Source organism: Corvus kubaryi, unplaced genomic scaffold (assembly GCF_017639235.1).
Source record: "Corvus kubaryi isolate FWS band 111438036 unplaced genomic scaffold, C.kubaryi_AGA036_p1.0 37384, whole genome shotgun sequence".
NCBI lineage: Eukaryota > Metazoa > Chordata > Aves > Passeriformes > Corvidae > Corvus > Corvus kubaryi.
In genome coordinates, this window is record NW_024581126.1 from 2,042,777 (window position 1) to 2,069,613 (window position 26,837).

Here is a 26,837-nt window from a genome sequence, read left to right on the forward strand (position 1 = left end):
CACAAGCTGAATGGTGTTGCTGAAGAAGCTCAGGAAACTTTCTATTAAATTGAAAGGTTTGCTTGATTTAAATATCTTTGCTACCTTTTGTATATCTAAGTCATATCTGCTGGGTCCCAGTGCATCTGGGGAATAAACAGTTTAAGGAGCTATGTTTTAATCATAACTCCTGTAAAAAAAAAAATGGATTCTTGCAGTGAACAGAACTGGAAGTCAACTTAATTTAGTCTAAGAAGTGAAACTTCCATATTTAATCTAGCAAAAGTATTTTTTAAATTATCTCTGTCTTTGATGAAGATTTAACATTTCCTAAGAAATTAATAGTGACGGTAAGGGTGAGGCTGGCTGACTGCACAAGAGAAACACCTCAATTTCTGACCTGTTCATGGGTTAAAAGGAGTGGGCACTGTTTCATTTGTTTTTTTCTAGCCTTGTGGTCAAATATACCTCATATTGCATAACTTAGAGTTGTTTAGGTATGGCTTGCTGATACATACACCACTGTGTGGGTCATACAGCAACAGGATACCACTGAACATTTTTGATTGATGCTCTCATCCTGATGCTGAATGTGCTACTTAATGCACAGTCCCCAAGGTTTTTCTCCTAATTTTAAGGAGAACAAGGAAAAGCAGCATTGCTTCTGGTTTGGCTGTGTTCTTTGTGTGCTGGGACAATGTGTCAGAAATGATGTTTGTTTTTGTAGCAGAGCAGAGGAACTCCCGGGCACTCACGGCATTCGGGCATCATGCATTTCTCTGCCTCCGTGGTTTCTGCCTTGCACATGGATCCATCAGCAGGAGTCATCTTGATCATTCTGTGCCGTCTCTTCATCCCTGTGCCACAGCTGGCACTGCATTCATCCCACTCGCCCCATTCAGTGACCAGGCAGCTGCTGGGAGCTGTTCGAAGTGGACAGAGAAAACTGTTCATAGGTATCACAGGATCAGCTGAGTTGGAAGGGACCCACAAGGATTATTGAGTCCAACTCCTGGCCCTGCACAGGGTCATCCCCAAGTGTCACACCATGTCCCTGAAAGCGTTGTCCAAACACTTCTTGAACTCTGTCAGGCTTGGTGTTGTGACCAGTTCCCTGGGGACCCTGTTTCAGTGCCCAGATATCCAACCTAGACCTTCCCTGACACAACTTCAGGCCATTCCCTTGGGTCCTGTCACTGTCACCAGAGAGGAGAGATCAGTGCCTGCCCCTCCTCTTCCCCTCACAAGGAAGTTGTGCAATGAGGTCTCCCCTCAGTCTCCTCCAGGCTGAACAGACCAAGTGCCCTCAGCTGCTCCTCACACGGTTTCCCCTCAAGGCCCTTCACCTTCCTCGCGGCCTCCTTTGGATGCTCTCTGTAACAGTTTAATGTCTTTTTTATATTGTGGCACCCAGAACTGCCCCCAGCACTTGAGGTGAGGCTGCCCCAGCCCAGAGCAGAGCAGGACAATCCCTCCCTTGCCCAGCTGGTGATGCTGTGCCTGATGCCCCCCAGGTTGGCCCTCCTGGCTCCAGGGCACTGCTGGCTCATGTTCAACTTTCCATTGACCAGGACCCCCAGGTCCCTTTCCCTGGCACTGTTTTCCAGCCTCTCATTCCCCAGTCTGTCTGTACATCCAGGGCTGCCCCATCCCAAGTACAGAATCCCGCACTTTCCCTTGCACAGCTTCACATGGTTGGTGACTGCCCAGCCCTCTCAGTTTGTCAGGGTCTCTCTGCAGGGCTTCTCTGCCTTCGAGGGAGTCAGCAGCTCCTCCCAGTTTTGTATCATCTGTGAACTCAGTATCTCTTCCAATCTTGCATCCAAGTCATTTATTAAGGTATTGAAGAGCACAGGGCCTAAGATAGGGGACCCCACTAAGACTCATATAAAAAAGGATTTGGGCAGTGCTCCTGCCATTGGCTGGATTTTATAAAGCTGAATACAATACTTACAGCATTCCTCATTTACAATACACTTCTCAGTCTCTTCAGTAGGCACTTTGCACATGGAGCCATCCTCAGGGAACTGCTTTACGTATCTTTCCCTGGATCTCGTTCCCATCCCACAGGAGACGCTGCAGGGGGACCATGTGATCCAATCAGACATCATGCAGGTGGAACCATCTGGAACACAGAGAGTATTCAGTTGTGGGTATTGAGAGAACTGCTGCCCATTTCTGTGCAGCATCCCTTTCATGCTGCCTTTCACACTGTCCTCTCCTCCACTGCATCCTTCACTCCTTTCCTTTATACTTCTGGATACTTCATCCCCCGACACAGCTGAGATGCAGAATTGACCACAGACAGCTTCTTCAGCAATTTTCTCTTTGCCACAACTCAAGCCATACTACAGCAACCAACATCCCTAAGAACTCTGAAGGAAAAGTAAACTCTACAAGGTATTCTTCTCCTGCACCTTCCATTCCTGGTTACCTTCATCACTGCAGCCTGGACCCATGCAGGGCTGAAAATCCTGGGTGTCTGGGCAGGGCACACTGAGGTCCAGCTGAGCTTTAAGCATTCTCTGCCTCATTCTCTTGCCCTTTTCACAGGTAGAAGAGCTGCAGGCCGACCAGGGGGACCAGTTTGAATATATGCAGGTCTCAGGGGTGTCATCTGAAAAGTAACGAAGGGCAGTGAATGTTAAAAACAGTCTTCCATTTTCTTCCCTTTACTTGGCTGATGATTACTTCAGATTCCAATAGGACATATTATTTCTTTCTGCATTCTATCCTCTCCATTTTAGCCCAGAAGAAAGAAGAATTACCAATTGCCAATTTTCATTAAAAAAAAAATAATTATTTGAACCCCAAAAGTCTTCTCTCTTCTATTGCCTGTATTGTTACTGTCATCTCCTAGGTATACATGCAATTTATTTTCTGTATAAGGGAAGGCTAATAGAAGAGACCAGAAGAGATGAAAACCTAAATCATTGTTTGGCACCAAGTACAATTTTTGCTTCTAAGTCAGTTTTGTACCTTATCTACAAATGACAGTGGGGAATGGAACAAAATATAAATTATTAGTAACACACAAACTAATTTCAAACGTACCTTCTTCTTTTTCCTCCGGTGCTAGATCTGCCACAATATCATCTATGTTATCAGGAACGATATTGCACTGCTCCCCCTGCAAAAAAAGGATTGTGAACACTGAAAAGAGGAAACTCATCCTTGAGGGGTTCAACCAGTACATTGCTGTGTCTGCAGCACCTTTTTCTCTTTGAATTCCTTGGCATACGTAAAGAAAATCCCCAGCTGAGAAGATGAAATAATTACCAGAATTAGGAGAACTAATACTTTAAGACAGTTTAATTTTTTTCTGCTGTTGTGTTTGCTATGGGTAGGTTAAGGACTGTAGATTTGGAGGGAAGGGGGAGAAAGAACTGATTGGTTTTTTTGTTTATTAAGTGCATTTTTGCTTGCTTGAGAATTTTACTTATATTCTACCTTTCGTGCAATTCTCTCAATGACAACTCTGGCCACCAGTTTGATAGATCCTCCTTCTGGGTCATAAAATGGGCTTTGAGGATGATCTAAGCTTGTAAGTGGTCTGATCTTCTCCTGAGGCACTGTAGGTTTGTTAGGAGACTGCAATCAAAAAGAAAAAAACATGTTAAAAAATAAACTAATGATTAATAGCACAATTAATCTGCAGAAATGAAAACTTCTCTGAAATGCTAAACTGCAAAATTCAAATGTAAGTTGAACTTGGTACATTTGTAATTACTGGTAAGGGGATTTTTTGTTTTTGTTTGGGTTTGTTTGTTTGGGGGTTTTTGTGGTTGTTTGGGGTTTTTGTTTGTTTTGGTTTTGTTGTTGTTTTTCTTCTGCTTTGCTGTAAGAAATAGTTGAAGCTTTCTGTGCCAAACAGAACAGTTGGCATTGGATGGGAAGAGGCCCAAACTCGAGTTGATGTATCTGCTGATGGCACTGCTTTGATCTGTACAAAGGGGGTGAGCACCTAAAGGCTTAGCTGTGACCAAAGTCCTCTGTTTATTCAACAGATGAATATAACAGGTGAACATGAATAAGAAGTTCTTTACTGTGCAGTGACCAAGCACTGGAAAAGATTGCCCGGAGTGCATGCAGAGCCTCCCTTACTGGAGATATTCAAGAGCTGCACAGAGTCCTATAATCTGCTCTAGGATGACCCTGCTTAGATGGGGATGTTGGAGCAGACGACTCATTGTGGTTGCTTCCAACCTTACCCATCCTGTCATTCTGTGGTAATGATACCCCAGGTGAATGTAATATTATCCCATTCATACTAATGCTGAAGGAATTCAGGCAGAACAACTGACAGTTCAGTGCAGTTAACATCCGTTTAAATGAATTTTAATTCATTTGAAGAAAAAATTTTGCTGGAGTAAAAAGTATAAAGGCGCCCCTAGGGCATCACCATGGATCAAACAGCTTTCCTACCTCACTGCTTTGAGGTGATATATTTGGCTAAATTACAGATAGCGCCTATACCTCATAGGTGACGCCACTGTCCGTGCCAGCATCCCAGGGGATTAAATCCTGCACGACCTTCTGGACCCAGCCACAATCCTTGGTGCAGAGATCCTCGGCAGAGAGCCCCACGTTCCAGTCGGGGCTGGGGCCCAGCATGGTGAGGAAGGACATCAGGTGCCGGTGGCGATCCACGGAAAACTCAGCAGAGGGAGCAGCTCTCCTGCAAATCCAGAGGAAGAGTGTTAGTAACTGCGGCCAGGTTCGCAGCCGGAGGGAATTGAATGAAGCTGGTGCTTCGAGCTGGGAAATACCGAACCACTCCTGGTTTGTGGGGATGGCTGAGCAGGGCCGGGAGAGGGCACTCCCAGGTCCCAGAACCCAGAGACCTTCGGCATCGTTCAAGGAGGTTTGCACTTCAATAGGCGAAAGGGATATAGAGATACAGAGCTGCAGCAGTGTGCTTCTGCCTCAGTGGCATAATAATAAAAAAATCTGTCAAAACACTTGCAAAAATTAGGGCTAAAATGATGCCATGATGATTTTTTGCCTTTCCTTTTATACCCCTGTTATACCTTTTCAGAACTTCTGTATTCCTAGTGCTTTTTGCCTACATTCTTAGACTTGTTTGTTCAGCTAGAAGACTAAACCTTTTAGAAGCTTCGTAGCTAGGGATCAGTGTGCCCCAGACCCCAAGGAACTCTCCAGAACACATTCTGTAAACTAAGATAGAACCATCCAGGGGAAGGTTCCTTCAAGCCTCCCACTGGGGAATCTTTGATAGCTATACTAATTAGTAAGACCTATAATGTTATACCTGATCTTTTGGGGGCATTGCCATCTGCGTTTCAGTGCATTCGACCTGGACACGGTGCACCTAAGGATCCTTAAAATAAATACCGAGGTAAAATCCCTTTTTCCCCTTCTAACCGTGTATGACTTAATTTTAAGACCAGGAAAAGGCATCAAAACAGCAGAGAAATACCCCGAGGCCTTGATTGCTGGCTTACATTTTACCCCTGCCCCCAAAGCGAATAGGAGCTCTAACGCCAAAAGTTCTTGGAAGTGCTACTGTGTGTGCAGAAAAGAACTCATTAATAGAGTTTTAATGCTCATGTAAGTGAGAGATGAGTGGTCACTGCCAGCCCTGGAGAGTTCAGCCAAGACTTTGGCAGACTGCTGCCAGTGGATGTGAAAACGCCTCTGTTCATCCCGCCTTCGTCAGCGCTCCCTTGGGAAGCAATCTGCTGAATCATGCACTGCTCTGCCCTGCTGACAGCAGCTTCCACATTCCTCTGCAAATGGCAATAAAATCAGGCCTGGCTGGAGGCTTCTGTTCACAGAAGAAGAGCTGGAACCCTTTGTGGCATTTTTCTCATGTGGAACAACAAATGCAGAATTATTTAAAATATTGGTAATTCTGTTCTAACTACTGCTCTGATGTCAACCCAAGTTTTCTTCAGCTACAGAACTTGGGTTAATAGAGTCAAGTCGAGGTTTTGTTGGTTTTTTTTTCAATTTTATGCCAAAATACGCTGGTTCAGAGCATCTAAAGGCCACATTTATTTTAAATGTGAGGTGTTTTTAAAGTGTTATTTATCCTTCCCATTTTAGTTAGGTAACCAATAATAATGCCCATGCATGCATAGCAGTGCACAGACACTGTTCTACTGTAGTCATACAGAGTTTATTCTTCCTATAAATGCTTATAAAAATGTGGTATTATTTGTGGGGTTTTACTGGCTCATAGAACTCTGAGCATATTAATAAAAACAGAACAGCTCAATGACAATGACTTTTTAGTAGTTACCACGAAGTTTCAAAAGTAAGATATCTAAAAGTTAGTGTATTTAGTGCCTCCTTAAGAGGCAAGTTAAGAAGAATTTGCTAATGTGTAAAATGTTCTGGCCACTTCTGTTCCAGAGTCTTTAGAAGTTGTTTCTTACTGTGCAAATTATCTTACATTGAATTAAAGACTCTGAGAAGAAGAGTTGTTAAGTCTTTAATGCCATTAATCCAGCCTTTCCCAGAAACTAATGCAAATGACTTTTTTTTTCATTAGCGATAGAAGCCTGATTTCAGTTTGTCTAATGCAAAGTCATAAAATAATGAATGACGGTATCAACTTCCTTCAGTGAATGCAGTATCCTGATGTATTTGTCAAGTACAGAGCTGTGATTAGTCTTAAAAAGCCTATTAACTGACTTCAAGTAGCTAAAGGATTTACTGCACTATAAGGGTTTCCAAGAATTCCCTATAGGAATTCTCTATTTCAAACAGTGTAAGCAATACACTGTAAAAATAACAGAGAGATGGGATCTTTAGATGGAGAATACGTCTAATATGGATGTGGCAGAACAGGGACAGGGGAAAAGCAAGTGGAGAGCAGCTCCTGGCACCTGAGCTGATACCAGATCAGGTGGAATGTGTGGAGTGGCATTGCATTTCAATGCCCTGTCTCAGAAAAGACAAGAGGCAGACACAACTGCACCATTTAAAGGCAGGAGGCCGGGAAGCACTTGATCACTTGACCCAGAGTGATGGAAAGATTCTGTCACATGTCAGTCTGGTTCAATTAAGGCTTTGAGTTCTTTGTTAGGAAAACTAATATTAATCATGATATTAATATAAATAAAAATGTTTGTATTTAAATTATAACTATATTTAAATTATAACTATATCAGTGTTGAAACCCTGTTAAGCAACACTACAGTGTGAGACACACTGCCTACAAGACTTAGGATGTGTTAAATATCAGTAAACTTGAGCCTGCTGTAAGTTTCCAATTCAGAGCACTTTGCCAAAAATTACCTATGTTCTGCTCCTTTGTTAGGGCAGACAGATAATGTTATGGCCATTTCACTGTATTTTGTCCTGTAACAATTTAAGACAGAAATGTGAGAGTTCACAGAAGTCAAATGGAGGCATGTTCTCTTCCTTCCTCCACTCCTGTGCAGACGTTTTCCAGATGCACACAAATTTTGTCTGCAGTGCCGGGTTGGAAGTTGTATATGCAGTGTTTAAGAATTCATTTAAAATACACACTAGCATAAACCACAGTTGTTGCACTTACTACTTTATTAATTTTTGTGTGCATTCTTGTAAGGAGGACAGATACAAATTTGAACAACCGTTGTTTAATGTTGCCCAGCATCCAAAAGCCAGAGTCCTTCCTGAGTTGCTGTAATTAAGAGGAAATGGGCTGATCTTAGGCACCACCCAAAACTACTACCCAGGTGTAGGGATAGGCACAGACCGGACACATACAATAGAAAACTCTCGTGGGTTTTGTTAGCTTTTTAATAATCTGACAAATTTCTACTGCTTCCAGTATCCACATGAATGACAGATTTATGAATCTGGCAGGAACCTAAATTCTTCGTGCACCCCTCAGCAGCACATCTAGCTGAAGTGCACTATGGATCTCTGTGAAGGAAACCAGTGTAAAAATGTACTCAGCACACCCTAAACCCAACCTTTTTCATTTTTGTATTGTCAACACTTTGGATAAAATAGGAATTTGGATCATCATCTTTCTCTTTCAAAGGCTTTTAGATTTAAGAAAGTGTTCTGCAACAAGCTGAGCATGTTTGGTAACGCCCACAGGCAAGCCTAAAGGGTAAATAACTTGTGAATTTTCTGCAAGAGACAAATGAGTCCCTTTTCCTTCCCCTGCACAAATACATGTTTAAAACCAGTGTCAAATGAGAGCTGCAGAGCAAATCCTGACCATTAGGAAAGTGCCAGGTGAGGACCTTGAGAGCCCCGTGGGGCAGGGGAACCCTGCTTTCCTTGGCTGAAGCAGACAGTACTTTTCCACTGTGAGCCTGAGCAGCCTGCTGGCAATTCCTGTCACACAGCACAAAGTGAGGCAAGTACCAGGCAGCGTCCTGCATCCTAATAGTTTCCATTTTCTTTATTTCTGTTCTATGTTATTTTTGTTGCCGTGATTAGGATCTCCAGCTATAGGGATGCCATATACTGAGCAGTGTAAGAAAATGCTCTTTTTTTTTCCTCTCCGTTTTTGTGTGTGTGTGCTATGTGGTGTTTTGAATTATGGGGTTTTATTGGTTTCTTTTTTTGTTTCCCTTTTTAAAGCTGAAAGAGCACAAACATGATTTTGCTTCACAAGTTTTCTCCCAAAGTGACAATCTAGTTGCTATCACTGCTGAGGGTGGGGGTTAAGAAAGTCTTTGACAAACCAACAGAAAACTCAAGTTGCTGCAAGACACATTTTTGAGTGTTGAGTCAATATTATTGTGTTCTACTGAGGTCCATGAGAAAGGTAACCGAGCATGCATAAGGAAGGTGGTTGTGTAGAGTTGCTGAATAGAAATAGCAAAAATAATATTTGGCAGAATAAAACTTTGTGGTTACTTTTGGTTTAATATTTGCTCAGCAAAGTAGAAGAAGTGATTAGCAAGTAAAAGAAGAAGCAAAAGGCAGCCTGAGCATACACCCTTTTCTTTTTTGGTACTAACTAGCTCAACAAATAAGACTGTTTAGAGGGCTGAGATTGTAGCCCCTTTTGAAATTAAACTCTAATTCAAGCAGTCTTATAGATTTTATGCAGGGGGGAAAAAAATCTGATCTATACCACGGATTGAATAAGTATATGGAGTGTAAGGGTGTTTGAAATAGCTTACACCTTTCCAGAATTTTTCACAGAGCTATTAAGGTGTAACAATCCTAACCCCATTCTTAGAGCCTAGATCCTAGATTTATTTCAGGATCTGATCTCACTTGTGCTCAGGATGATGCAGCAGCCCTTTCAAATAGGAAGAAAAAAGTGGAAACAGAGAAACTATTCTAAGGGTGATGCCTGTCAGAGGTGGCAGGGAGCTGACAGCACCATGGACCACATTGCCATTGCCCTCATCTCAGTGGTCCTGATGATTGGAAAGCACAATTTTTTAAAAAATTAAGAATTTAGCTGACTAGATGACCATGAAAACAGAGTATTTTCAGAAGTACTAAATGAATTTTCCATTCTACTTCTAGTAAGCAAAAGCAACATCCTTCCTTTTCTTTTCTTGCACTGCAGCACATCTACAATTTCCAGGATGAACATTCCTATTTACTCATCTTTAGAACCTTTTGCTATTGATACAAATAACACTGTGAGCATGGAAACACACTTTCACACCCTTGAACTTTCTACCAGCAACACCTACGCAATATCTGTTTTATTGAACACACTTTAAAGCCATAACATCCTGAAAAGTGAAGTAGCTTCAAATAAAAGAAAGGAAGAGATTTAAGATCTATAATTGAATGGAAAATACTCTTAGAAGTCTGCAACTAACAGAACAAATTAGATGGTGTATTTAGATGATGTATTACTGAGAAAACCATTTATGAAGTAATAGAAATTAGTATCACTGCATGGACAACAACGTTTTACACACAGGGATCAACACCTAAACATAAACCCAGAATTTCAGGTTGCACAGAAGGAGGAGGAGGAGGATCTTTAGTTCTTATTAAATGCAGGGAGGTAAGCACTTTAGCTTATGAATAATTTAAACATGTGCATGTCTCAAAAGGGCCAGGGAAAGGAAAGCTACAATTATATGAGCACTGAATCAATGAAATGTGATTGACATCCATATAAAAAGTTGAAAAGCACTTTAATGTCAAGTTGTTGGTTTCTCTGAGCACCAAAACAGAGGAGGTGACAGTAAGAGTTTGGCTATTTTATTTCATAAGGAAAGAATGAAGAAGGCCAGAAAACTTCTTATACATTTAGCATTTGGACTGTGAAACCTCCTACATTACAACCTCTTACCTTTCTGTGTGTCAACTTTTAAAAAAAGAATGTTGCTATAACCAGCTGAAAGGGGTGGATATGCTATTACATATTGCACTAGGGGGTTATATCTTTACCACTGGCATTTAAACCACTTATCAGAACAAACATTGCTCTAAAATATCATTAATCTGAGTGTTTTTAGAAAGCATTGCAAAAGGAAGGGACTTTGGGCACGCATGTTTCAGGCATTTTCATACTGTCCTCTAAGCATGCCTGGATTACTACTGTAGATAATAATGATATATTTATTCATTAACACATCAGCTCTTTGATTTAATACCTTCATTCATCGATGGGCATACCTTAATGATGTGATGAACAAATGTGAGCAGGTTTTCTACCCTGCAAAAACTTCTCAGGTACCTCAAGTTAGGACTGCAGTTTATGTAACTGTGGATTTTTTTGTGTGTTCTTTGCAGTCTGTCACAAACAAGGTGTGGTTGTCCCACATGGCGCTGGCAACACTTACTCCTGCTTCGAAGAGCTCTATGTGCCTTCTTAGATTACTTACAATTCCATATTAGATCACATTTACAACCAAACCATGTTTCAGGAGTCACTGGATGGATTCAGGAAACATCTCTTCTTCATTTCCCAGGAGCTTTCAGGCTACAAATTGTCTGCCTGGAGTAATTACAGCTGTATTTACAAAGGAAATCCCACGGGATGTTGTAAGAGCACTTGCTTTGTATCTATCTCCTTTTTCAGCTGGCTGGTCTGCAAACCCTGCTTGGCCTGAGAAACAGCAGTGGCAGAGCAGTTCTTCAGCCTGACATAAGAACCATCACAGCCAAATGTCTGATCCTCTCCTCTCCCATTAACAGCATCAGATAAACAGCACAGATCTATTTATGAGACTGGTTAGCAATGAACTCTGATTTGTTATCAATTTAACTATTCTGAATATTAGATTACAGCAAACATCTCCTTTTAACAAAAAATACCGTGAGGCTATTGACTGGAATACCTTAAAAATATGGATACTCCTTCAAAATCCTTTAAAGAATGTTAAAGTAATACTGTCTCACTTCTCAAAACCATTTAACTTGCAAATATCCTAAGATGGGAATTGCATTTTGCATTTCCCCAGTCCCAGTGTAATCTCTGAAGATGCCCAGCACCGTAATTAATACAATGCACATTCCAGTTCATTCAGCATCTCTCTCCATCCAGCATGCACAAGCCTTTTGGAGTCTGGAGATGAGCACTAGAGTAAATGTTTAATTATCATTTCATTAATAACAATGCAAAGGGGTAACAACCAGCAGGTTGAAATTTTGCAAATAGAGTTCTGCTCACTAGTAATTGAAATGGCAAATTGTCCCAGTTACTGGGTGAGTATTTACACAAGAATGAGGAGGCAGCATTGGTAAGGACACGTAAAATTGCATGGAAATGATGCTAACGTGATTACTCACAATATTATAAAGGGAAATTATTTTGGCTCAAGGAAAGGCAACAGATGGTTGGGAAATAATCATAAAACTGTAACTACCGATGGGAGGAACATGTTAAGGGAAAAAAATAAAAAAGCAAGGACAGAATGGGATGAGGAAATTTGATTTAACTGGATGGCCATTAATTTCCATGAACAACGAGTATGAAGTTCTTGCAGCGATTGTTCTTAGTTAATTCTTTTCTATGTTTTAATTCTCCACATTTTTCCTTGCCTAGTGACATTTGAATTTTAAGTAGAAAGTAAATGGTGTCAGAAGATGGAACTGCCATATGTGCTTGCTCTGACAAAAAAATGATCGATACAATTTTTTTTCTTTTCCAACAAACACATATGTTCTTACCTAGAACTCCTTTTACTTGAGATCGGATTATGAATTTCTTAACGTGGGTGCCAGACCATCTGTCAGACAATGAAGTTTCCCTAGGTCTCAGTAATACACATTACACTTAAGACAATTCTTTTTTGTAAGTATGATCTATTTTTTGGATTTCTTTTTTTTTTTTGTCAACACTTAGTAAATGTATATAATTTTAGGTGGCACTCAGGTGACATGGATTCAGGTAACAGGGTACTCTACAAAAGCAGGGGAATGGATACGAAGAGAGGCAGAAATTTGCAGCCTCGGGCTGCTAAAATACAACTCAGCAGTGTTTTGTCCTGATGTCTGAGAAAAAATAAGAGACTGAGTTAATTTCTCATTTAAATGGAGCTCTGTAGAGACATTAAAACAGAGCAACTGAGTTGTGAGGGCAGCCTGTGTTCTTGGGTTTACTCATTCCTGTTAAGTTCCTGACTTATCAATAGAATAGAAATTCATATCATTAAAGATTTTATCTTATATTAATTATCCAAATATATACATGCACTTTGAGCCCAATCTCCCCCATCTCAAATAAAAATACCTATAATTTTATATGGATTTTTAAAAAATGTGTTATTTCTGAGATATATCTTCTGAGATTTTTGGGTTTGGTATAACAAATATTTCTACTTTGTGGGAAAAAATAGAATCTATATTTAAAGAAACCCTAAAGCACTAAATAGACTTTATTTTTTCAAGATGAAAAAGAAAAATACAATTTAGATCCAATTCTTAAATAAAAGCTTTCATTCTGAAGTCAAAGCCTTTTAGCAAATGTGCTTTGATTAGGTTTGCTGATGGATTCTCTGTTCATTCAACATAAATTTCTCCTGCATCCAGCTGTCAGGAGTTTAGGGACACAACTAAACCTTCTAAAGTCAGGCAAGTGGGGATCCCCTGAGGGTTTGGGGTCTGTAGGACAGGACACCAACAGTGTGAAGGAATAAGATGCAGCAGGAAGGAAGGATGTACCACAGGAAATTTGCTGACATGAAATACAGTTTAACCATTAGCCAAAGGCAGAGCTGGAGCATTCAGAACTATTTCACAGCTCCAGAGGAATTTATGTATTTTCCCCCAGGTTATCAAAAGTCACACCTGACTTTTCCCCTGTATTTTGGTTTTTTATATTGGATTGTCCTCTGCGCATTACTGTTTCTGATTAGATTGGGGGTTAGGATTCTATTTTTGACAATATTAAACTTCACTGGACGAATCCCAGTTATCTATAAAATCATAAAAAAAGAAAATAGCTGAGCCAGACACATCATTGTGTTGCCATAGAAACAAGAGACTCTGTCTGGCCTCCTCGTTCCTGTCGTTTTGTACACGAAATCTCCAAACTTTGAAAATGTTTCCTGGTACCACACTGTCATTTTGTGGAAGCAAACTCAGTTTACAGCGGAATTGACAGATATTGGCTTTTACCCCATTTTAGGACAGACAGCACAATGTGACAGTGGCAGATGACAAGAGAGATAAGGATTCCTGGGGGGAAAAAGAACCCTCCAGAGATTTACAAAAAATAAAATGACCCATGCTGTAGTGGCACCACTGAAACAAAATGCTGCCTTGCAAGAATAAAAACACCTACTTTATAGAATATATCTGGGGGAAAGCAACAGAAATCTCTGCAGGCCATCATTATTTTAAATTCCTGGCATGCATATCATCAAGTTAGTATGACTTTTAAGGCTCCAATTGTACATCCACATTCATAAAAGATTACATTATAAAGATCAGAGCTATCAGAACATCATATCTTTGTTTTTCTTGATGTATCTTTCGGCAGTAGTGAGTACCACAGAATGCCTAGAAAGTTCTGGGAGTATTAATTGGTACTTCCAAAGCTTATGTCTAACTAGATCTACTGAAAATCTAAAGCCAGAAATACTATTTTTTAAAGATTGCACTCCTGTTCCCTTCTGAGGAGTTGACTGTGAAATCTGAGTTTTTTAAAGACAAAGCATCATCACTGCATAGCATCCTGTGAGGAAGCATTTTTAGCACACAGCTATGACAAAAGATCTCATCCAAAAATTAAGTACATTAATATGAAAAAGATTTTTATTTTAATTGAAGTACTTTCCTTTCTGCCACATGTAAGGTATTTTTCCTCTGAGAACTGGCTTCTTTTGCCCTTTTTTATATTTCCTGAGAACGCTTTTACTCTAAAGAAGTTAGTTTCTAAGAAAATCAGCTTGAATTTAACCATTTTTTAGTTTTGGGGCTTCAAGATTTTTTTTTTTTTTTTTTACTTGTAATTAAGGTAAGGAAAACATCATTATTGTGATAAAGAATGAGGGTTTCCCATTCCCATCTGCTTTTGTATTATATAAATTCAGGTGCTGATTATGTCCTGCAAGAGTGATTCTGCCAGCTGTGATATGGGGTTGAAATGCCAATTCACATGTGCAGCCTTCTTCTACTTCCTCCTGCAGTTTCACCAGAACAGCTCGCTTTTAACTATTAGAGATTGTTTTTCATTCCAGAAAGCTTTAATCCAAAAATGTCTCCCACATCAGCCTGAGCTCTGCATTCTGATTTAGTTCTCCCTGCATTTCACTGGATTTCACTGTGGCCTCTGCAGAATTTGTGCTCATCCATTTATGGCATCTCAGATAAGGTCAGTTTCTGAAGAAATAATGAGCTACCAGATGTTACCAAGCAATCACAGGGACACTGAGATTTCTGTGCATTCATTAAACTCGGACAGATTTGGAGGAGTTTTTCCACTCATTGGCTGTCAAGTCATTTTTCCAAAGGATGACAATACAAGACCTCAATCAATAAACAGCTATTACAACATCCTAAACACAAGTAAAACTTGGTATTTTCCTCTAGCTTGGCATGAAAATTTCAATCTGCATACTTAGCATGCAGGGGTTTAAGTATAGACAAGACATACCTCACACAAAACCATTTTAAAATATTCCCAGAGCGCCTGTTGAAGGGAAAATACGGCCCATACAATACAGCATTACAACTTTTATTCTTGCAACAGCGTAGCTGGAGCTGGAGAGAGCCACTTAGGGAATTTAAAAAATACTTTCAAGCATCTCAACATTTAAATCAACTCATCTGTCAAGAGAAAAGCATATCATAACTCTTCAGGAAAAAAAAAAGGTATTTTCTTTTAGGATAACATAAATCCAATGAGGTGTCAAATATAACCACATTTCACTCATTACAATGGCAAGTCACTGAGAACGAATTTGCAACTCAGACAATTCATCAGCCTATTCCTTGTTTCAATTTTTCATGCCTTAGCTGCCAGCAATTTTATTTCCTTTTATTTTTCGTTGTTCATGATGATTTGTTATCAATGAGATGGGCCTGTGCAAATGTCATTATTTCTTTGCTGGAAGTTTTGCTTCCCTGGATGCAGCTGCTGCTGATGGGAACGATGTAATTGTGAATTCAGAGTAGGTCAGGCACTGTGACATTGCTGCTCTAAAGGCAATGACTGGTTTGGGGTTTTTGGCTGACTACCCAACCATGTACCAAGCAATGGTCACACCACTGTGGTCAGAAACCTTTTGCTGTTGCAAGCTATTAGCAGCAATTAACAACATAAGCTATTTTTGCCCCCAAGAATCCCTAAAAGTTCATTAAAGCTGTCTTCAGGCAATAGTGGGGCTCTACCTTAGCACATTCACATTGTACCAGTTTGAAATCAGATATTCTTTTTGAGCTGTTCGTGCAGTTCACTTTACTCTATGGAGTGATGCTGTTACTTTGTAACAAGAGTTAACTCCACTCACCTCTCTTACTGAAAGACACTTAAAGGTAATTCACCACAGGCACACCGTAAGGTGTTCAATGGGTTAAATGCAGCTATGGAAGGATATAAAAACTTGGAAGGCAAGAAAATGCACAAACTTTACCATTTTAAAAGTACAGAGGAAGTGGAAAGCAGATAAATGCAGTATTCACCTAGGAGAAAATGTCTAAGAAGTATGCATGAAAAACAAGCATTTTAAGGAATATAAGAAGGACCAATAAATAACAATCTTCCTTACTTCTATATAACCCTCTGTTGACTCTTAGTCACACAAGAAAAAATTATCCATGCATGATTTATTTTTCAAATCATTAGGTGGAACAGTGTTATAAACAATTTGTATAACCAAATGCTAATGATATCCAGTGCAGAGATGATTAAAGGACTATAATATGAGCTTTCCTTATCCCTTTGGAGACAGCAACAAATAAAATGTAGACAATGCCCATTACAGCTGGTTAATTGCAGTACATCTGTATTTTGCCCTTCTGAATGCCATTTAAACCCAAACACAAGTGTGCATGTTCAAATGTGGGGTTCTGTTGGGTTTTTAAAAAATCTCAGTTGGGTAATCTGAGAATTTGATTAATTGAGCAACAGAATAATTTACTCATTTCTATTGCACATTTTTATAAATTACATTCTGATACCAATATCACCTATTTATGGGCAGCTACTTATTTATTGCATGGCAAGCCAAGAAAAAATTTCATCTTTCCTAATGGGACAGCACAAGGGTTACATCAACTGAAAACGAGCAACCAGCACCAAATTTACTCAACTAATGCAAAGCTAAACTTTTGTGACCTCATAATATTTTAAAATAAATTATGGCACAATTTCAAATATTTTAAGTAGATGGATAGGAACTGGTAGAAATTTTCCAATGCATTTTAGTTTGCAAGCTCTGAGGAATTTGGTGTGGTACTTGTGAATAGTTCTAGCAATCCTTAATAAGATGTTCTAGGAAGACTAATTCACAGAATTAACTTAGAGACATTGTCAGGTCTCCAGTCTGCAGAGCTCTGGGTGCTTCATTATTTTTCATCTCTGTTATCAAAGCTGAAAGGTGCATTGATTTGAATCTTCCCCTCTCAATGCTGATTAAAATTTAGTAGAGACCAGCGCTCAGCGCTGCCACTGGGATTCCAAGAGAGACACAGCAAACATCTGGCTCCAGAGGAAAACAGAGGGAGGATTTCTAATTGGGTTTGGTGTGCTGGTGTGTCCACACTGAGCCAGTAAGGGAGACAGGAGCTGGTGCAGGGCATCCCTGGGTGTGTCCATGTCCTGCTGACACAACTGATGGACCAGCAAAGATACGTGGCTTTCCTAAACACCTAAACAAACTCTACAGGCTCTGAACAAACACTTTCTGGCCCTACAAAAAGTGTAGCATTGCCTACAGCAAGTGAAAGCAGCTCTATGGGAAGGTCATTTAAGGTACATGTGGGCAGTAAAGGTGGTTTCATTTTGGTGCACTCAAGCAGCAGCTGAGGCAAGATTTGGCAGCAGAGGTGTTGGTGTGAGTTTGTGCTGGGCACTCTGAGCTCGTGCTGGGGACAAACCTTGTCTGAGGCTGCACATTGGCATCTTCTCTGCTCTTTTTGTCCTGCCAGGCTCAGTTGGCTCAGACCTGGGCTGCTGTCATGTGATTTCAGCACATATCAGCACTATCTGACATGCCTTAAAAAATGTAACTGGCATAAGCTGCACAATTATTTGAACCTTGGTGTTTGTAATAAATAACTGCAGTGGACTGTCTCAACATTAAAACATGATACAAGGGAATAAGCAGCTTGGTTTTACCAAAATCTGAGGCAACATTTAAACAGAGAGATAGAAAAATCTTTTTTTGCTCTAGTAAAATCACTGATCAAGGCCACAAATCCACTCTGTACATCTGCTTCTTTCTTCTCCAACAGTGTACACATTAATCTCTCCAAAACAAATCATGCCAAATGTAGGTAGCACAACAAGATACTGATTTTGATTACAGCTTGTAAGTATTTTTTTAATATAGGTCTTATTAAAAGAAAAGGGCCAGCTTTAGTTGTGGCTTATGTGCACATATTTTATCCACATATGCAGCTTAGAGAGAAATAGATAATTCATACAGTTGAACTGGTAAATTAATTTCTCAAAATCTCCAGACAGAGAGGTATACAGATCAATTACATAAATCCTAAAAAAAAAGATTAATTCTATCAGATTGTCTGACAATCTTAAAAAAAGATTCCTCAAATAACATTTATTTTATAGGACATCACAAAAAGAAATGTCTACTTGAAACTTTGATTCTAAAGAACTACTTCATCCATTTTTAATTTAATGCAAATGTTGTAATTTTCTCCTATTTTCAGTGCAGAGAAATGAAGCAAGTAATAGAAAATCAATTTCAACTAGATGTAAGTAAATTATAATTTACTTTAAAAGTGCATCTTTGGTTGAACAGCAGCTTTGTGGGTTTTAAGTTGAATTCAGTAAACAACAGTGAAAAAAAGGAGACAAATCTAAGTGTTTTCTTTTCAAATGTACCTAATTCATGCATTCTGTTTTAAGTTCTGTAAAGGTGTTTAAAAAAAAAGAAGCTAAAACCCTGGAAATAGAGCAAGACATTTCTGTTCTCCAGGAACAGTCTCTATTCCCAGGCAGCTAGGAAAGGGAAAAAGCCATTGATTATTAATTAATTAGCTAATTAATGAGAACATGCAGCTGATCTGTACCCATTCCACACATACCCCCCTCCCCATCTTACAAAGTTGTTACCTCACTGTTTGCCAAACATTTTAGAGATTAATTCCCTTCAGAAAGCTCTGCTGTCTCTCCTCCCTTTTCTTAAGGGGAAAATCCCAGTGATTGCTTTCTTTCTCTGGCTAATAATTATTCAACTATTCCATGCAGAACAGCAAGGCTTGAGCTGGAAGAATGTGCTGTGTGATAGTGGTTGCTGGTTTGAATTTTACATTCAGAGGGAGGTGTCAACATTCAAATCTCACCAGGGGAAAGCAGAATCAAACCCAGACATTTCCAGTCCTTGGGGTGATACCCTTTATTTGGCTGAGCATATGCCTGTGTGGCTGACTTAAAAGTTATGCTTGAAGATCAGGCCTTTACTGATTAAACAGGCAGGGAAACAATTAAATTATGGAAGTTTCAATATGGTTTAGTTGCAATCTGTTGCCTGAGAGAGGTCTGCTCATCCTTATGAAAACATGGGGTTGTTGGTTATATTTTTATCCATACAGTAATGTCACTCGTAAGTATTTAAGTATGTAAACACCTCAGGAACTGAAGGACAGTGAATTAGGTGTTTACAGCCACAATAAATGGAGCTGTTTAACACTGAAGAATAAGATGAGGAGATGGTGTTATTTTCTTACATTTCAGAAGAGAGCAAGGAGTTCCAATTCTGACTGAGGATGTTCTCTATCTAACAACATCTAACAACATCACATCATTCAGTGATCTAAGTGTGGAGGCTGTTTTAAGGCAGGAAAGTTCTATGGGCACAGGAACAGAAGCAATTTACAGTAAAGTAAGAAAAAAGAGTGCAAAAGTTAAAAATTTATATAAAATAAAAGTAAAACGATAAGCAAACCAACACAGAAACCTCAAATAGACACATCTGTGGCCTGGCTTTCAATTCCCAAATGCTGTAATGGAAACTTATTGATCAGAGCAAATCCACAGCAGGATCAAAATGTACACCGAACATTTTTTGTCAAATTGTGACAGAGGAATTCTGGAAGATTGAAAGAGCTTTTATTCAAGAATAAAGGGAGGAAAATGCAAGCAAGTATGTCAGCATTTTCCCCTCCAGCTTGTATGATCTGTCAACTCAGACTTACTTTGGATCAGAACAGTTTTTCTTTTCCCACCAGCTTTCTGTAAATTACTCTTTGATTTCTGGAACAGTTTAAGTCACATTATCTAAATAATGCTAAAAACCCATACTTGGGAATATGCTGTCCCATTTTCTGATACCCTCCATGCAAGCCAAGAAAAACAGCCCTAACATCTCTGTAGTCAGAGAAAAGATATCACAGGGATGCAAAACCTGAAATGGAAAGAGGTTGATGGGATAATTTTAGGGGATGATGAGGGAACCTTATTAAATTATAAACTTTGGACTAAATACTTCCATCCATGGGAATTATAAAGGAATAGGCCTCCTTTTATGCTAAGCTTCACAAGTGCTTACTGGAGCGTTCTCAGGTCATCTCTAAATAAATGGAAAAGAGCTGCTTAAGTGGGGGAGAAAAAGAGTAAATCTGGGCACGGCCCCGAGCCACTGGGAAACCACAGGACCATGGCTACTCACACAGACAGCACGGAGAGGTGAAATGGAAACAGGAGAGACACTAAGGAAGGAAAGGATAGTTTTCTAAACTTCAGATAGTTCAGAATTATAGTAAAGAAAAGCGCCTCACTTCAGGGCACATCGGTTGTAACTAGGAATGGAAAGGTAATGGAAAGGTAATGGAAAAGTAAAAAGGTTGGAAAGAAAAAGTTTTTGCATCAAAGAAAAAAAAAAAAATGAGAGAGAAGTAAGAAAATTCTTGTGTATACTTCAGAGAAAGCTAACCTTTTTAGATGTCAGGTACTCTCACCTGTTTACCAAGATAAAACACCTTGAATTTTTGCATTGAAATATATTTGCTATAGGTTGACCTACTAAACTTTAAATTTACATACTGGAGAATAATTTCCATCCTGTATGGGATCCATGTTTGTATTTATCAGTGGTAGGCTGTACATGTACACAGAATTTCAGGTTCCACAGTGTTGCAGAGGTCTACGTGCTTCCCTGGTTTACAGGGAATACAAAAGACTGATTAGAAACAAGAATTGCAATTCAAATATTTCTTTTGTGTCTCAATAGTGATGTCCGGATTTGAAATAAAAGGAATAAAGGAATAATGAGTACAGCCCATTAAAAAAAAAAAAAAAAAAGATGTCATATATTTTGGGACAGGGAATTCAAGGCAAAATTTAAAAAGGTACTAGCTCCCCATGAATTTGATGCATATTAACTTCAAAAGTCTTGCCTTCCTTATCCCAAATTTTTCTGTCATGGCTTGTTTATTTTACAGGTACCAGATATGCAGATTCGGATACCAGTGGTACTATCTGGTTTTGATATATTTTATCCTCCATACTGCCAAAGGCCAATGATTTGCAGCTGGGTATGAAAATAAAATTTGACTCTGCCTGAAACATGGCTGTGAGGAAGGGAGAAATGAGCTGTGCACTTGTTTATACAAGAAAGATAAGAAAAACTACTTTGATTTGACACCATGCTGTAGACTGATACCAGTGTGCTCAAGGAAGAATGAACTCCCTGCGAGTACTTTAAAGTCAGAATTTCAGGCACACAACTTGGTAATTCAAATATAAGCAACAGCAAAATATTTTATTACTTGCTCTGGCACTCATCCTTCTCAGGCTACCAGTGATGCTCTTTCAGTTAGGCAACCATAAAACTGGTTCACAAATATCACCCAAAGCTGTCTCCTACGTGGAAAAACTCAGGAGAGTTTTCTGCATGCTGGTGCCCCGAATTAAGAAACTGAATTAAGGAAAACGAAGATGAGTGATAGGAAGAAAAATAAAAATGGAAAACAGTGACAAAGAGTGGGCACATACAGGAACTGAGGAGAGGATCAATAAAAAACAGACAGTGAAGTTTGGCAGGATGTTGTTTTCACATTATATCGCACTGGGAGATGCCAATATGCTGAACTGTAATTAACAGAAAGCATTTCAGAGAATTACTTACTGTCATTGCATCCTTCCCTGTTAAGGGCTGACAGTTTGTCTCTGTCCCTACTGTAATTTCTTGTATCTGAACTCATATCTGAAGCTAAATAACTCTCCCTGGGGAGACACTTCATGCCCACTTGGATCTGCACTTCTTCTCCATTAGCAGAGGAAAAGCTCCCAATTATATTTCCCTCCTTATCTCTGGTGTCATGAACCGAAGACTTTTAACACCCTGGTCAGATTTAGACACAGACTTACTCACTTCATGCCCTCAGTATCGACAGAGCCCAAACCTTTTCTTAATGAGGTGTGACTGGCCGCGGGAGTCACAGCCTCACTGACCGGGAGCAGAGAGGCCATTTAGCTCCCTGATGAATCCCTGGGAGGTGCCCAGCCAGGACCATCCTCCCACGTTATTGGGGGTGACCAGAGTGGAAACACCAGGGCTCAGCAGCAGCTACTCAAGATGCAGCAAGAACTGGTGTCCTCCGGAAGGAGAGGAGCTGCTGCAGCGTCCCTCGCTGTTTGGGGGAGCTGGGACAGGAGCCAGGTCCAGGGGCAGGCTGGAATCAAACTCAGCCTGAGAGCAGGCTGAGTTTTCCAACTTTTGACACTTCACACCTCCATAAAAAAATTAATATCATGCATTTTATAATTGTTGTGAAGCACACTCGGGAAGGTTTTTATGCTGGGCTTATTATGGCACATTGTAATGCCACCTTGGCACTACTGTCACACCCTCTTATCCATTACATACATAACCAAGGATTATGCAAAAAAAAGAATATTCATGACTTTTAGTCGACTCTTGATTAGTAAGATGGTTGTGCTATGCATAATGATAGAAAAAATGTTTATCCTGAGCAGCCATTATTCAATACTTGCAGAGCTCTAATCTAAATTCCAAGGGTAATCCATTCTAGAAAATGGGAGGTTATCCACAGTTAAAGGATATTGAAAATTTTGTCCTCTTGTGAAGCTTAGATCATATTTTTTAAGAGGAATCAAAAAACAGGACACCATGTCAAAATATGATTTAAAAATATTGTTTAAAAAGCCAGAAATCAAACACTACCTGTAAAGTAAAGGGTTAAGGGAACCCCTGCAGAGCATTTGAAAGCAAAAATGCCAAGATTTATTCTTTTTGATGTTATTGAAAGGTGAGAACTGTCATCTAGAAAAGGTAAGAATTGACTGAAAAAACATGTGGAGGATGTTGCAAAAACATTTGCAGGCATGTCTGTGAAAGAATATGCCTTAGAAAGCATCTGAAATTGTTCACACTCAAATTTTTGTGAAGTTTCTCAGGGCTGTACGAAGTTAGGAATTGTGTTTGGGGCAACACACTTCAATTAGCATTAATTTTTGTGATGTAATATATTCAAGATGATGTGTTGAGACTTTGGAGCAGGACATCCTCTCTCCAGCTTTCTGTGAACAAAGCACAGCCCTGCTCTCTTGGCAGTGCCAAAGCCTCCCAAGCACCCACAGCAGCCAGTTCTAGGTGGCATTGTTCACTTTGGTAACAGAAACATCAGACATAAGTGTTGCTTTAGGAAAGTGACGGGAATTGGAGTGAAAAAATAAATGGCTTGTTTCAGATCGAGAACTCATCAGAGCACAACAGTGAAAAAGTTTCAATTTTAAAGTCTTAATTTGGAGTGAATGGAAAGAAGGCAGCAAGGATAGAACTGCTATCCACAGCTACTACATGGCAAACACTACCAAATCCAAATCCTGGAAACCTGCAGGATAGGACCGTAAATAAGGAATGCCATTATTGTCACCTCTTGCATTACACAGGCCAAAGAAATCTAACCTGCAGCTCCTGTGCAGAGCCTACAACTGTGGCTGAGGCTTGAAATATATTCCAGTGGTGGAAAATCCATCTTATGCTCAGGTAAGCTGCTCTCAAGGTTACTCACAGTGGTAAAGTCTTTTCCCAAACCATTTCCTTTTCATGAATTTCCTTAGCTTCCATGCTAGGAGGGATTTCATACTTTGATACTTTGGTGTTGGCTTTCTTTTTTAGTTTGTTTGTCGGGTTTATTTTTTTTTCTAGACTAAGGAGGGATCAACTATCAGAAATCTTTTCACTATTTAAGCTGAGTTCACCTTCTAACCTTTTTTTTTTTTTTTTTTGCAGAGGGGAAAGGGATGAAGTGAATAGCTTAAGTCCTAAGCTGCTTAAGAGATTCTAAGCCCCTTAAGGGTAGGGGATGTTTTCTGAAAACTGAACTCTTTTGCAGGTTTGTTGGTTTTTTTTATTAACTAACCTTCAAGTTTTCACATACTTTCTGAAATGCAGATAACAAACTCAGACACAGTGTTTCACTAACTGCTTCCAGGAAACAGGAATCGGGACTATCTGTTCTGTACAATCTTGCAGTAAACTAATTGCCATGCTTCTCCAAGGGCTTAATTTACTGCCAGCTAATAGGGTGACCCCTTCTAGTGGGTTCTCATCTTTAGTCACTTCTTGTAGGTCTCACTCATTTGAGCTTGGATAATGAGTATGAACTTTGGGCCAAGTGTAGATAAGTTATCCAGGAACCACCACCCCTACCCCAACAATTCCCCCACTTCCCCTGAAGAGCCACCAGGAAATTCAAGAGCATCCTGAAAGAGAAGTTTTCTCCTCTCTTCTGCTGAGTGCTGGAGAGCCCAGAGTCAGGATCCTGGGAAGCAAATTTCTGCCTCACTTGGTGAAACATCCGTGGTTATGTTACAGCACCACCAGGACCATGAGGCCATCATGGAGTGTTTCAAGCTGGCATTTTAAAGAATGTTTTTAAAGAAAACCCTTTAAGAGTTTTTTGTTGGTGGATGAGTGTTTGCTGTACCAGTGCATTGCACAGAGTGTGAGACAGGATGCCACAATATGCTGCTACTCCATGCAGAACAGTATAACATATTTGAGAAAGCATTGAATAAACATCTCCCTTTATGTGTGGGAGGCACAAACTCCATGAGATGGTCCTGCTGCAACAGTTAGCCAACCAAAGCATGTAAAAAATGAAGAGATGCTAAAAAGCAAAGAAAGAGAGAAGCAGATGTTGGAAAAAAAACCCAAAAACCAAAAACCAAAACAACAAACCAAACACCCACCACCACACACACGCACGCACACAAAAAAAGTTGAAAAACTCATCTATCAACAAACTTTTTGATTGTTTCTTTACCAGAGTGAATGGTTAGAGCAGCCCATTAGCCAACACCCAACACAAAGCTCTTGAGACAGACAATTCCCTACTTACTTACACATTTAGAGGTTGCCAGGCTGGCCACTGTGCTTTGGCCTTGATGACTGTTAAAACCTCATCGCTCTGTGAAAGAGACAAAGGACACTTTTACAATGAGAGCAATATGTTTTGCAGCAGCAAAAAGTACAAGGCACTAGATCATACTGTGACTATGAGCTTTAAGCACCAGCAGCAGTTTGCAGTTTGGTAGTTTTGCATCATGAGCTGAGGGAAAGCTTCCACCAGGAATTCACCAGGTTGATACAAAGCAAGGACAGAAAAATTGCTCTTAACACATTACAGATCTACAGATAAAAACTGTATCAGGCAACCTAGAAGACCCTGTGAGCATGTATGATATGTTATTTATTATCTGTACATATGTAAGGATGTGTGGAAGGATGTAGAGGCTCCATGGTGGATGCACTGCTCTGGCAGCACGTTCTCTTTGCTCTCCATTTATGCATGTGAGAATTCCAGGGTGAAATGTAGCAGCCATCTGTGGAAGCCCACGGTGCTGCAAAGCACTGCACAGAGATTATTTCCTAAAGTCTGTTGTAATCCTTGCATCAGCACTTTTAAACTTTATATGGCTACAATAAACTCAGGACAAAGGCAGGAGACCATTAACAAGTCTCTGATGCCCAAAAGACATCTATCACACTTCTATAGGAGCATTTTCCCCATCTCCCTTAGGAATCCACACCAGTAATTCACCTGGAGGGACACAAAGTTCACCATTCACTCCCACTATTTCTACTGTCTTTTAAAAATATTTCCCAATTAGACCAAGAAACCCACTTCATATATTACCAGTAATTGGCACTTCCAGCAGAGCTGACCCTTCAGTTTAGTGATAACAGTGCCATTCCTTGCTTGATAGCAATAGCTCTGACACTCCAAACTAGCCCTAGTCCATATACCAGTTCAACCCCAGTTCAAAGAAAACAGATTTCACTGGTTGTTTCTACCATTCTCAATATTCTCTGAGTCCCCCTTTTTACCAAATCAAGGGCATTACAGAGCTGATGGGCCCTCTCTGTGACCTACAATGCTTTCAGTTTCAGGAATATACATGAGACATGACCTCTCCCATAATGTGAGTGGCTGCAAAAACCACTTTTTGGCAATCACTTTGATAAATCCAGATGCCTGGAAAAATCCTATACTGCATGAAGTGTCCTGAGCTAAGACAGCTGAAAATCCAACTCTACAAAGGCAAGTAAGTATAAAGATATTTTGCCAAGCTCCCACACTACTGATACAGTTAGAAAAAAGAGAATTTTGTGATGACAGGGAGCAATCAAACAGGCAGCAGGGCTATGCCAGCAGGCAGATCCTCGGGGGCAGGCACACCCTGGGTGAGCAGCACCAGCCCAACACTCTCTCCCAGCCTGCTTGATCCACGAAGGAGAGATTCATCACATCCAGGTTCATATAGGGCAGCCTTCTTCTCACCTCCTTGCTTTCAAAAGTAGAAGAGACAGTTTTGCACTCAAAGTGGTTTAAAAAGCAACTGATTAAATTAATGAAGTTAAAGGTTTGAAGTTAAAAGACTTCTGTCTCTGACAATGGAATTTGCCTCCATTTTTAGTTTTCCTAGTTTCAATACCCTAAAGCTTTCCAGCCAGGTATATCATTTACTTGCCTTGAGAAGAGATTTGAGTCAAAATTATTAACTGTGCATTTTACATCCCAATGAAAGTCTGTCATGAGCATAGATGGCTACGTTTATTGAAGTAATACACTCCTTATCTAATAGCAGGCAGTAATTATGTCACTAGTATCAAAATCAGTCATGTCTGAAAGCATTTCAGCATGTGCTATTCGAATTAAAAATGTACACCAAGAGTAGACGAGCAAGGACTAATAGCTCAGTAGAAAGTGCAGAGGGAAGGAAATAAGGAACAGAGTACGGAAGATTCAGACATCCCTGAAATTTTAAAGGAGGTGAAAATTCAGATACAAACACTGAATTC

The 26,837-nt window shown here is 39.8% G+C and overlaps 1 protein-coding gene and 1 long non-coding RNA gene across 4 annotated transcripts in view; one reads left to right on the top strand and one right to left on the bottom strand.

Annotated features, from left to right (window-relative positions):
• Positions 1-26,837, top strand: part of LOC121668089 — a 69,154-nt gene that overhangs the window by 21,487 nt on the left and 20,830 nt on the right. For 2 of the 3 annotated variants that reach the window (XR_006017248.1, XR_006017247.1), the window contains 4 exons: positions 18,214-18,258; positions 23,420-23,516; positions 23,763-23,865; positions 25,920-26,080. This is a non-coding gene — a long non-coding RNA (uncharacterized LOC121668089). The remainder of the gene's footprint in view (positions 1-18,213; positions 18,259-23,419; positions 23,517-23,762; positions 23,866-25,919; positions 26,081-26,837) is intronic. The other variant, XR_006017249.1, reaches the window with a different exon arrangement.
• Positions 1-26,837, bottom strand: part of SPON1 (spondin 1) — a 175,505-nt gene that overhangs the window by 6,308 nt on the left and 142,360 nt on the right. The window contains exons 7-13 of the mRNA XM_042035479.1: positions 24,878-24,942; positions 4,456-4,657; positions 3,430-3,570; positions 3,034-3,109; positions 2,414-2,596; positions 1,934-2,104; positions 735-902 (exon numbers count right to left, since the gene is read on the bottom strand). Coding sequence (XP_041891413.1) covers positions 735-902; positions 1,934-2,104; positions 2,414-2,596; positions 3,034-3,109; positions 3,430-3,570; positions 4,456-4,657; positions 24,878-24,942 — 1,006 coding nt within the window. The remainder of the gene's footprint in view (positions 1-734; positions 903-1,933; positions 2,105-2,413; positions 2,597-3,033; positions 3,110-3,429; positions 3,571-4,455; positions 4,658-24,877; positions 24,943-26,837) is intronic.